Source organism: Phocoena phocoena, chromosome 13, assembly GCF_963924675.1.
Source record: "Phocoena phocoena chromosome 13, mPhoPho1.1, whole genome shotgun sequence".
NCBI classification, from domain to species: domain Eukaryota; kingdom Metazoa; phylum Chordata; class Mammalia; order Artiodactyla; family Phocoenidae; genus Phocoena; species Phocoena phocoena.
This window is the reverse complement of record NC_089231.1, coordinates 74423840-74436018: the sequence shown is the minus strand read 5'-3', so window position 1 is coordinate 74436018 and position 12179 is coordinate 74423840. Positions and strand designations below refer to the sequence as shown.

General features: G+C 43.7%; 2 protein-coding genes across 2 annotated transcripts in view; one reads left to right on the top strand and one right to left on the bottom strand.

Moving 5' to 3' along the window:
* Positions 1-4274, bottom strand: part of MAPKAPK5 (MAPK activated protein kinase 5) — a 37783-nt gene extending 33509 nt beyond the window's left edge. The window contains exon 1 of the mRNA XM_065889405.1: positions 4126-4274. Within this exon, the coding sequence (XP_065745477.1) occupies positions 4126-4161 (36 nt within the window). The 5' untranslated portion in view covers positions 4162-4274. The remainder of the gene's footprint in view (positions 1-4125) is intronic.
* LOC136132484 (putative uncharacterized protein encoded by MAPKAPK5-AS1) lies at positions 4130-4540 on the top strand. The gene has a single exon (XM_065889406.1). The coding sequence runs from the start codon at positions 4130-4132 to the stop codon at positions 4538-4540; it is 411 nt and encodes a 136-aa protein (XP_065745478.1).
* Positions 4541-12179: the final 7639 nt, after the last annotated feature.

The following is a 12179-nucleotide window of genomic DNA, read 5'->3' as shown; positions in this document are numbered from 1 at the left end:
ACTCAGACACACTGATAAATAGGGGAAAGCCCAGAAAAAAATGGAGAGTTATACCATGTTCTTGGCCTAGTAGACAGTATTGTTAAGATGGCAACTGTCCTCAAACTGACCAACAGATTCTATGGAATCCCCCATCAAAATCCCAGCACACTTTTCTTGGTAGAAGTTGACAAGCTGATTCTAAAATTTATTTGGAAATACAAAGAACTTAAATAACCAACTTAATTTTTTTATATATAGAGAAACCTTCAGTTTCCTAGGTTTCTTGGGGTTTGTTTGTTTTTTGAGATTTATTTATTTTATTTATTTTTGGCTGCGTTGGGTCTTAGCTGCGGCACGTGGGATCTTTTGTTACAGCTCACGGGCTTCTCTCTAGTTGCAGCGGGCAGGTTTTTTCTTCTCTAGTTGTGGCGCACAGGCTCCAGGGCACGTGGGCTCTGTGGCCACACAGGCTCTCTAGCTAAGGCGTGCAAGCTCAGTAGTTGTGGCGTGCAGCCTTAGTTGCCCCACGGCATGTGGGATCTTAGTTCCCTGACCAGGGATAGAACCCGCGTCCCCTGCATTGTAAGGCAGATTCTTTACCGCTGGACCACCAGGGAAGTCCTGCCAGCTTAATTTTGAAAAAGAAAAACCAAGTTGGTTCTCATGCTACCCAATTTGAAAACTTACCATAAAGCTTCAGTAATCAAATCAGTGTGGCACTGGCATAAGGATAGTTATATGGATCAATGAAACAGAAAAGAGAATCAAACAAACAAACAAACAAACACAAAAAAAAGAAAAAAGGAAAAGAAGAAAAAAAGAGAATCCAAAAATAAACTTACACATTTATGATCAACTGATTTTCAACAAAGGTAATTCAACAAGCAAAAAGACAGTGTTTTGAACAAATGGTCTTGGAACAATTCCATTTTGGAAAAGTTTTGCCATTTCTTAAAAAGTTAAGCATAAACTTACTGTACTACCCAATAATTCCACACGTAGGTATTTACCCAGAAGAAAATGAAACATACGTTCACACAAAAACTTGTATGGACAAGTTTTATTTATCATTTTATTCATAATAGCTAAAAACTGGAAACAATCTAAATGTCCATCAACAAGGGATAAACAATAAAAACATTCCTCAACAATAAAAAGGAGTGAACTACTAATGCATGCACTAACATGGATGAACCTCAAAAGTATAAGTAAAAGAAGCCAAACACGTAAGACTACATATTATATAATTTTGATTATTTGGAATTTCTAGAGAAGACAAAAGAATAGTGACAGAAAGCAGATCAGCAGTTGTCTGGGGTGGGGAGTCACAGTAGAGGCTGACTACAATGAGGCAGAAGGAACTTTCCAGGGACAGGGGTGGGGTGGGGGAGACGGAGGCGAGATAGAAAAATTCTAAAACTGGATTGTGAAGACAGATGCACAGCTCTATAAACTCACTAAAAATTACTGAATTATACACTTACCTTGGGCGAATTTTATAACTGCAATTTTTAAAATGTTTTTAAAACTAAGAAAATGAATTTTCATTAAGTTCATAAAGTATTAAAAACTCTGCCATATACAACAGAAAACAAATATGTAAGGCAATCTCTAATCCCAAAATGCTCATTATCTAGGTTTAGCTAAGTGACTTGGGAGCAGTGAAGTCATGGCCTATGGCAGCAGAGACAGAAATGAGAAGACAGAGTCTATGGTTGTAGACAGTTGGCCTTATCCTAATACCTTGAAGAGTAATAGGATGAGATCTTAAAGTCCAATCCACCCACTCTCAGGTAATCAGGCAGCAGAAGTTTAAATGTTGTGGTTAGAACCCAGGGAAATAGCTTTTCCAGCTGAACTCCAGAGGTCTCAGTTCTTACCAAATGAGGGACAGCCTCAAAAAAGCAAAACAATGAATACAACACAATGCCACAGACCAAAAGTTTTATTTGATGTGATGCTGGCTTGCTGCCAAGGGAATATATCCTCATCAGTACTGGTTGTTAGATCAGATATTTTCAACTCCACTAATTTGTATTGGTTGGACACACCCAAATTAGTCGCAAGATTCACCAATGACCTATTAGTAAGTACATGAAGAAAAGCTAAAAAGTTTTAAGAAAACTAAGTTGGACAATAGTGACCGACTGAAGAAAACCCCAACTCTTTCTAAACCATTCTTAGGTTGCTATGAGCTAATATCCATTGAGTTCTTACTAAATGTTAGGTACTGTAAGCACATTTAGATACATGTGCTTATTAAATTCTCAAAAAAACCCTAAGCTGAGGAGATTCTTTTATCCTCTTCCTATGGATGAGGAAACTAAGTGACAAAGAAGTAAAGTGACTTATTCAAGGACACAGTTAAATGAATGGCCAGGCTGAATTTCAACTCATCAGTCAACCTGGAGAAACTATAACAACCACTCAGTAACACTGCTTCCCCGTTTATACATTTGCCCACTAGAACTATGTCCCTGTTCTGCTCAAAACTCTCTGAGATTTCCCCTTCTACTCAGGGTCAAAGCCAAAGTTCCTACGATGGCCTACAAGGCCCTGTGTATACTGTGGCTTCCCATCACCTATCTCTAACATAATCTATACTGACCCACTGTATTCCAGCCACCTTGTTGTTCCTGGGTCACACGAGACCCACACCTATCTCAGGGCCTTTGTACCTGCTGTTCCCACTGCCTATAATATTCTTCCCCAAGACAGTGGAGGTTTGTTCCCTCATTCCCTTCAAAGCTCTATGCAAATGTCACCTCCTCAGGAAAGCCTTCCCTGCCTACCCTTCCTAACATAGTACTCCCCACTTTTTAATACTTAATTATATCACCTGGCAATGTTTATTACCTAACTCCACCATCTAGATAGAAGCTCTATGAAAGAGGGACATCTAGGAGTCTGGCTTTGCACCACAAGTGCCTAAGACTGCACCTGGCACAAAGCAGATAATACTTCTTGTATTTAAAAATCTGCCAAATATATTTTGATTCACAACCCAATCATATAACTTTAGGCAATTCACGACGCTATACCAATAAAATCCAAACCAAAAGAAAAAAAATGTATCTATCAAAGTAGTCTTTTAGAACCTTTATTTCTATTATTTAAAGTTTGATCTTCCTTAATGTGTATGTTCTGTTTTGATGCCTCGTTTAAATGGTGAATTTTCTTTGAAGTGACTGATGACTTCTATAAACTTTACCACCCCCAAAATTGTTAGATGTGTAAGTTATTAATTCGTTATTGACTGTAGTGATTGTGTCTTGATGGGGAAAATAACCCCAAGTTGCCTGTCCCTCAAGGGAAAATGAAATTCTTAAATGCACAGAGTTCACCTAATACTGTAAAATAAGTAAATAATACATATCAAACTTTAAGATTCAGTGTTCAATTCACATAAGAACCTAATTTCCTAAGTACAGCTAAATAATAACTTTGACTCCTGTGACTGAATGCCTCAGTGTCTGCCTGTTTAAAAAAGAGTAAAAAGCAGGTTTTAAAAAATGTGTCATTTTATTTGGGTCACTTTGGAACACACATATTTGCTTTTCTTTTGGTTAACAGAGCAGTAACTTACAGGACACCATTAGCTCCTTCTAAATAAATTTAGCGCTACCTAGGAGGAGAAGGAAAAGGAAACAGGAATAGGGGAGGGACCACACGGAAAAGTGAGAACAACTTATTTGCCAAAGGACAGGTCTTGTAAGAAGGCGATCACCTCCTTCCGCAGCAGCAGATTTAAAACAAATCTGGAGCGATGGGTAAGGTCCAGCTCTCCAAGTGGTGTTGCAGCAGATCATCTGAAAGCAAATGCTAATGGCACTTGGGGAATGATCGAAAACAGTAGTGGGGCCCCCTCCGTCCTACTCACATCAAGTATCTCCACGCCACTCACCTTCCATTCTAGCGAAGCGGGGAATCATATCCCTGCTTTAAGCAGGTAAGTCGGAGAGAGTCGGATGTCCCTCCCTACACACACAAACCCTTCGCCCCAGTGCTGTAAAACGCAGTCCACGGAACCCAGTGAAACCCGAAACCCGGGAGTTGCTCCAAGTTCTCTCCGCTTTCTGAGGTTGGAGCCGAGAGGAATGTCACAGAGACAAAGCGGGGAGGAAGGGGGCATCTCCCCCTTACCTTGATGGCTTTCTCCATGTCGCTCTCCTCCCACATGCTCCGCGGGGCCCGCACGGCCGGGAGCAGCGGAGGCTGCGCAGCTGCCGGATCCCGCCGCAGCCGAAGGAACAAGGGGCTCAGCGCTCGGGGCCCTGGGTCTCGGGGAGACGGGCAGCAGCCGCCCCCAGGGACCTGCGGGGATGACGGCCCCGGCGCCGGCTCGGCCTCGGCGGGCGGCTCTAGGCTGGGGGCGGCGGCGGCAGCGGCCCCCGGGAACAAGCCTTTGTGCTGGGCCCCGCGCGGCCGCCTCCCGGCCTCATCCCCGGCCGGGGAGGCAGGCTCCCGGGGCAGGGCGAGGCGGCGAAGGCCCCGACCCGGGGCGATGTGCTGGGGCCTCGCGGGGCCGCCGCTTAGGCCCGGGCTCGCCAGGTCCTGAGTAGGAGCCTGCGCCTCCGCCTCCGCCGCCGGCACCGCCGCGAAGCCGAGGCCGAGCCCGCCGCCGCTGCTCCCGCTGCCGCTTCAGCGCCACACATCGCCGGGACACCCGCGCCGGGCAGCCCCGCCAGGCGCCCGCTTGCCGGCGCTGTGCCCCGCCTGAGCTCCGGGCCGCCTCTCCTGACGCCCGACTTCGTGTCCCCACGGCTCCACGCGCCCCTCGTCACGGTCAGCTGCGGTTTCCGAGCCGCCCCCGAACCAAGCAGTTGACTTGCAGGCGTCCGCCAAGGCCTCCCCAAGGTGGCGCCACACCCAGGATAGGCCCCCGGGCCCTCCGCAGCGCTGGCGCCGAGTTGATGACGTAAAAGGTTCAGGCTCGCGGGGCGGGGCTGTTGGGCCTCAGCGCCGGACTCTAGTGGCTGCGGGAGCGTTTCTCTTTTCTCTTAGCGGCGCGGACGAGATTTGTGGCGCCAGAAACACCCTGCGGAAGGAGCCGGGGATATCGACTAGTGAGAGAGAAGAGGAAACTGAGGCCACGGGCGGGTCCTACGGTAAAAACAATTATATATAATAAGTTATATATACGGAGCGTTTATTTTACGTGAAGCCCTTTTCTTCTCTTAGTTCCTTTCTCCTTTATAAAGTAGGCATTTGGCCTTTTCAGGTAAGTTTGTGCTTATTTCCTGTTAACGGATGCGGCAACTGAGGGCCTCAGAGAGCGGCACTCATTTGCGCACAGCTGAGAAGTGGTTAAGTCCGAAGCGGAACCCAGGTTTGTGCTCCTTAAACGACACCAACAATCTGTCAAAGAACCTTGCAGGAGCTTTTGGTTAATTACCTCTTGATGCCTCTTCATTCATTCACTTATTTACTGAGCACAGCTGTGTGCCACGCCTACTCGACCCTGGGGAAACAGTAGAAAAAAGACACAGTACCTGCTCATAGATCTTATTTTCAGTAAAGGGAAGCAGAAAATAAAGAGGGAAAAACAGAGTTTGTGGATACTAAAAAGCAAATAAATAGGATGCTGAGGTAAGAGAATAACGGTGTGGGGGCTTTTTCCAAGTAGATAATCAGGGAAGGTCTCCCAGGCCGTAACCTTGAAGCTGAGACCTCTAATGAGAAGGAACTGTCTATTGGAAATCCAAGGGGATTTCTGAGCAGATGGAACAGCAAGTGCAAAAGTCTTAAAGTGGAAGTAAGGTAAATGTGGTCAAGGAGCAGCAAGATCATTGTAGCTGGAGCAGGGTGAGTAGCAGAGAGTGATAAAGGATGAGGTTGGAGAGGTAGGCAGAGGTTGTATCATATACACCCTTAGGGGTCATGGTGAGAACTTTGGGTTTTATTCTAAGCCACTGGAAGGTTTTAAACTAAAGAGTGATATGATCAAATTTATGTTTTAAAAGATAAGACTCTGCTGTATGGAGAATGAAATATTGGCAAGCGAAAGTGGAGACATGGAAAGTTATTAAAATGCTTTTGGAATAACCCAGATTATTATGAAGCTTGAACTAAGAAAGTGGCAGTAAAGATAGAATAGATGGGTTTATGATATGTTTTGGAGGTAGAGTTGAAAGGGCTTCCTGAAGGACTCCACGTGGAAGATGAAAATAAGAAACAAATCAAGGGGACTTCCCTGGCGGTCCAGTGGTTAAGACTCTGCACTTCCACTGCAGGGGTCATGGGTTCGATCTCTGGTGGAGAACTAAGATCCCACATCCCACGTAGCACGGCCAAAAAAACAAAAACAAATCAAGAATAACTTCCAGGAGACTGCCTTAAGCAACTTGCATGGATGGTGGTGCCATTCAGTGAATGAAAGACTCAGATGAGAGTGAAAGCAGGGAATCCAGAGTTCTTTTTTATCTGGTTAATTTGAGGTTCTTGAGTAATGTACCAGAGAATAAGTCAAGTATTTGACTTATTTAGTTGTTCTCTTTGTTGGCCATACACCTACAGTACATTCCTCAACCCCCTTAAAGTGGCCATATGCCTATGCTCTCCCCCAGTGGAAAGTGAGCAGAAGGGATGTGCACATATCCAGGCCTGGACCAGAAAATCTGTCAACAGATGCTGTTACTTACTCTGCCAGCTGGAAGATGATGACCAGGTTCTGGAGAAGGCAAGGCTTTAAGATGGAAGATACCTGGGTGGAGGAGAACTCTGCCCTGTTGACCTAAACACCCACTCAGCATTGTTACATGAGGAAAAAAAAAAAAAAACCTCTTGTGTTGAGCTTTTATCTATTTACGTCTTTTTATTATAGCAGCTTTGTTTATGCTACCTAATACAAATAAGAACAGTGATCCAGCAGTGAACTTTGGAAGAAAACTTCAAAATGACTTGAATTGACATTATCTATAACAGTTAGGAAATAGAAGGTACCTTGGATTCATTCATTCATTAAGAATTTATCAAGTGCCTCTCTGTGCCGGGCACTGTGCTACATAGTAGAGATGCAGAGATGAAATCCCTGCCTTAAATGTTCTGAGTCTGGCAGTTAAACTTATTGGCTGTTATCTGCACATTACTATCTATCTAGAGACTTACTCTCCCCACCCAACACACACACACAGCCCAATTTCTACACAGTCTTCAACCACATTCGAAATACTATTTTATCAGAAAGAGTAGGCCTGACCCTTGGTTCAATCTAAATCAGATATTCCTATTACCTCATAATTTACTTCGTTGTACTTATCACAATTTTAATTTATATATCCACTTGCTTTTTTTCTTTAGTGTTCTCTCCCACACTAGACTAAATACTCTCAAGGGAAAGAACCTTGTCTGTATTATTGGTCACATCCCCAACAGCTGGCCCACTGTAGGTGTTTAATAAATATTTGTTGAAGGAATCAAGGAATGGAGAAGGCAGAGCCCTGAGGAAGGAGAGGTTTCCTCCATTTTTTCCATTTTTTTGCTGGGGAGGTAGCAGATAGCCTAAGATAGCCTTCAATGATGCCCACCTCTGGGTATTCATGATCTTGTTTAATCCCCTCACCCTGCTCGTGGGCTGATCGAGTGACTTGGTTCTAATGATGGGATGGCATGTCTGAGATTAGGTTGCAAAAAGTCTGTGGCTTCCATCTTGGGTACCCTCTCTCTCCTATTCTCTTGCTTATTTGCTCTGAGGAAAGGCAGGTCAAAAATGTGAGCTGCTTTATTAGTTTCCTGGGGCTGCCATAACAAACTACCACAAACTGGGTGGCTTAAAACAACAGAAATTCTCTACAGTTCTGGAGGCCAAAAGTCTGAAATCCAGGTGTCATAAGGGCCATGCTCCCTCTGAAGACTCTAGGGAAGAGTGGAGTCTTCCAGCAGTCCTTGGCATTCCTTGGCTTATAGGTACATTATTCTAATCTCTGCCTCCATCTCCACATGACCTTTTCTGTGTGCCTCTATGTTCTCTCTTCTTATGAGGACAGCAGTCATTGGATTTAGGGCCCACCCAAATTTAGTATGACCTCATCTTAACCTAACTAATTACATCTGCAGAGACCCTATTTCCACATTCTGAGGTTCCATGTGAACATGAATGGGGGAGGGGATACTAGTCAGCCCACTATAGTTGCCCAATAGAGGGCTCCATATGTCAAGGAACTAATGTCTCACCAACTGTCAGTGAGAACCTGAGGCCTGGCCGGTGGTCACATAAGTGAGCTTAGAATGAATCCTCACCTAGTTGAACCCTGAGATGATTGCAGCCTTGGCCAACAACTTGATTGCAACCTTCTGTACCAGGGGCACCCAGCTAAGCTGTGTCCAAATTCCTGACCCACAGAAACTGTGAGATAATAAGTGTTTTTAAAGCACTAAATTTAGGGGCAATTTGTCATGCAGCATAGATAACTAATACAGATTTTGGTGCCTGGAAATGGGGTGCTGTCATAACAACTACCTAAAATGTGGGAGTGGTTTGGAACCAGGCAGTGGACAGAAGCAGGAAAGATTTTGAGGAGTGTGTTAGAGATAGCCTAAATTATCTTGAACAAATTTAGTAGGAATCTGGACTTTGATGATGCTGCCAATGAGTGCTCAAAAGGGAGTAAGGAACATGTTATTGGAAACTGAAGGAAAGAGGATCATTGTTATGAAGTGGCAGAAGGTTTAGCAATAGTATCATCTGCAAGTATGTGGAAAGAGAAAATGTTCCTAGTGAACTGGGTGATCTAACTAAAGCAGTTACCAAACAGAAGGTGCTGCCTGGTTTCGTCTTCCTTCTTGTAGTAAAATGGGAGAAGAGAGATAAATTATTGAACAATAAGGAGTCAGGACTTGATGATTTTGAAATTTTTTAGTCTCTCTAGATGGCAACCAGGGCTAAAATTAAGCTATGGCTTTCAAGCAAAATCAAACCCAGGGTCCTGTAAGGAAAACATGATCTGTCTTTGTCAGTTCAGGCTGCTATTACAAAATATGTGGCCCTGCAGATGCATGTCTTCTCACATGCAAAATATATTCACTTCATTCCAACAGCTCCAAAGTCTTAACTCATCAGAATCAACTCTAATGTCTAAAGTATCTAGATACTGTTGGACTTCCCTGGTGGTCCAGTGGTTAAGACACCATGCTTCCATTGCAGGGGGCATGGGTTCAATCCCTGGTCAGGGAACTAAGATCCCACATACTGTGTGGTGCAGTCAAAAAAGAATAAAGCCTTCCTTAAAAAAATAAAGTATCTAAATACTATCTAAATCAGATATAGGTGACACTCTAGGTATGATTCATCTTGAAACAAAATTCCTCTCTAGCTGTGAACCTGTGGAACCAGATAAGTTATCTACTTCCAAAATACAGTGGTGGGATAGGCATAGGGTAGACATTCTCATTCCAAAAAGGAGTAATCAGAAGAAAGAAAGGAGTAATCAGAAGGAAGAAAGGAGTGATGGGTCCCAACCAAGTCCAATTCTAGCAAGGCAAATACCTTTAGATCTTAAGGCTCGAGAATAATCCTCTTTGGTTTGATGCTCTGCCCTCTGGATCCACTGGGTTGTGGTCCTACCTTTGCAGCTCTGCCCAGGCAAGGGTCCTGACTTCAGATGACTTCAGATGAAACCTGTCTGTCCTGTTGAAACCAAGGTGATGGCCCTGATGATTTCTGAATTGCTTGTGGGATCATTCTTCCCCTTTCTTGAATAGTGCACATTCATAGCCAAGTAGCTTTATCATCCTGTCCGGTAGAATCAACATCTGAAAGCATTTCTTCCCATCTCAGTCCCCTTCAGCACAAACAGGCAGTGTTTCTGTTCCTATAATCCAATAATCTCTTATCATTTGATAGTCCATCCACACCGTTTAGTGTTCTCTTCCAAACACATTTGCTCATTTTTTGGGATATGGACAGGCTGAGAATTTTCCAAAGCATTAAATTCTGGTTCCCTTTGCTTAACAATTCCTTCTTTAAGTCATATCTTTCCTTTCACATTTTATTGTAAGCAGTCAGGAGGAAGCAAGCTACTCTCCAAACACTTTATTTGTAAATCTCTTCACTGAATATTCATTTTCTTTTTTTTACAAATATGACTTAAATATTTAACTTTGATCTTTTACTTGCAGCAGGATTTTTTCTTTTTTATTAAATTTTATTGGAGTATAGTTGACTTACAATATTGTGTTAGTTTCAAGTGTACAGCAAAATAATTCAGTTATTGAATATTCATTTTCATTGCTCTCCAGCTGTACCTTGCAAAAACACTAGGACACAGTTCAGCCAAGTTCTTTGCCACTTTATAACAAGGATCGTCTGTTCTCCATTGTGCAACACCATGTTCCTCATTTCCCTCTAAGACCTCAACAAAGTGGACCTTACCATCCATATTTCTGCCAACACTCTTTTCATGATTATTTATGTGTTTGCTAAGAAAATGAAAGCTTTCTCTCCACCTCTCCTCTTTTCTTTCTGAGCCCTCACCAGAAACATCTATCTTTCTAGCATGTACTTCCAAATTCTTCCAACCTCCGCCCTTTCCCCAGTTCAAAAGCTGCTTCCACATTTTTAGGTAATTGTTATAGCAGCACCCCACTTCTCAGCACCAAAATCTGTCATAGCTTGGGCTGCTCTAAGGAAATACTGTAGACTGGGTGTCTTTGAATTAGACATTTATGGGTGTGGCCAAGATGATGGAGTGGAAAGACCCAGAGCTCACCTCCACCCATCGGCACACCAAAATTACAACTATTTACAGATCAACTATTGATGAGAATGACCTGAAGACTAGCAGATTTTCCACAACTAAAGATGGAAAGAAGGAACTACAGGGAATTCCCTGGAGGTCCAGTAGTTAAGACTCTGTTTTCACTGCCAAGGGCCTGGGTTCAATCCCTGGTCAGGGAACTAAGATCCCACAAGCTGTGCAGTGTGGCCAAAAAGAAAAAAAAAAGAAAGAAAGGGAACCACAGCCAGGCAGATAGGAGGGGCAGAGATACAGTATAGTTAAGACCCACACCTTCAGGGTAGGCCATCCAGAAGAGTCCAGCCCCAAAACGTCTGGCTTTGAAGATGAGAGGGGCTTCTGTATGGGAGAACCAGAGGGCTATACAAAACAGACTTGGCTCTTAAAGGACATATGCAAAATTTCACATGCTCTGAGACCTAGTACAGAGGCAATAATTTGAAAGGAGCCTGGGTCAGACCCACTTGCTGATCTCAGAGGGCCTCCAGGAGAGGCAGCAGGCAACTGGGACTCCCCATGGGGACACAGACTCTGGTGGCAGCCATTTTTAGGAGCTCATTCTACCATGACATTGGTTCTGCCAAGTGCCATTTTGGAGTCCTCCTACTAGCCTATTAGTACCAGGGCCTTACCGCCACCAGCCAGTTGGGGATCCCAGGATCCCCAAGCTGAACAGCCAGCCATGCAGGGATATGCCCCGCCCACCAGTAGGCCAGCAGCCTCCACACAAGGCAGGGCCTGGCAGCCAACTGGGCTGGAGGCCAGCCCTGCCTACCAGTGTGCTCAAAGTAGTCAGCCCTGTGACAACAGATGGACCCATGAAACCCACATGGGGGCACCCCTAGAGTGTATAGCTCTGGTAACCAGAGGAGAAGGTGCTGCTAGGCCCCACAGGACATCTCTTATATACGGCCACTTCTCCAAGATTGAGAATTGTATCCAATCTACCTAATACATAGAACTAAAAACAGAATTAGGCAAAATGAAGCAATAGAGGAATATGTTCCAAACAAAGGAACAAGGTAAAACCCTAGAAAAAGACTAAGCAAAGTGGAGGTAAGTAATCTAACCATTAAAGAATTCCAGGTAATTATTATAAAGATGTTCAATGAACTCAGGAGAAGAATGGATGAACACAGACGCTTAACAAAATATAAAGAAGAACCAAACAGCCGAAGAATACAATAGTGGAAATAAAAAATACACAAGAAGGAATCAACAATAGAATAGATTATACAGAAGAACAGATCAGCAAACTGGAAGACAGAGTAGTGGAAATCACCCAAACTGAACACAAAAAAGGAAAAAGAATTTTGAAAAATAAGAATGGTTTAAGGTACCTCTGGGACAACATCAAGCATACTGAAGTTCACATTATAGGGTCCCAGAAGGAGAAGAGAGACAGAAAGAGGCAGAGAACTTACTTGAATACATAATAGCTGAAAACTTCCCTATCCAAGGAAA

Bases quoted from the DNA above. Each gene is read 5' to 3' on its own strand.
- LOC136132484 (XM_065889406.1), top strand. From the start codon at position 4,130: ATGGCTTTCTCCATGTCGCTCTCCTCCCACATGCTCCGCGGGGCCCGC.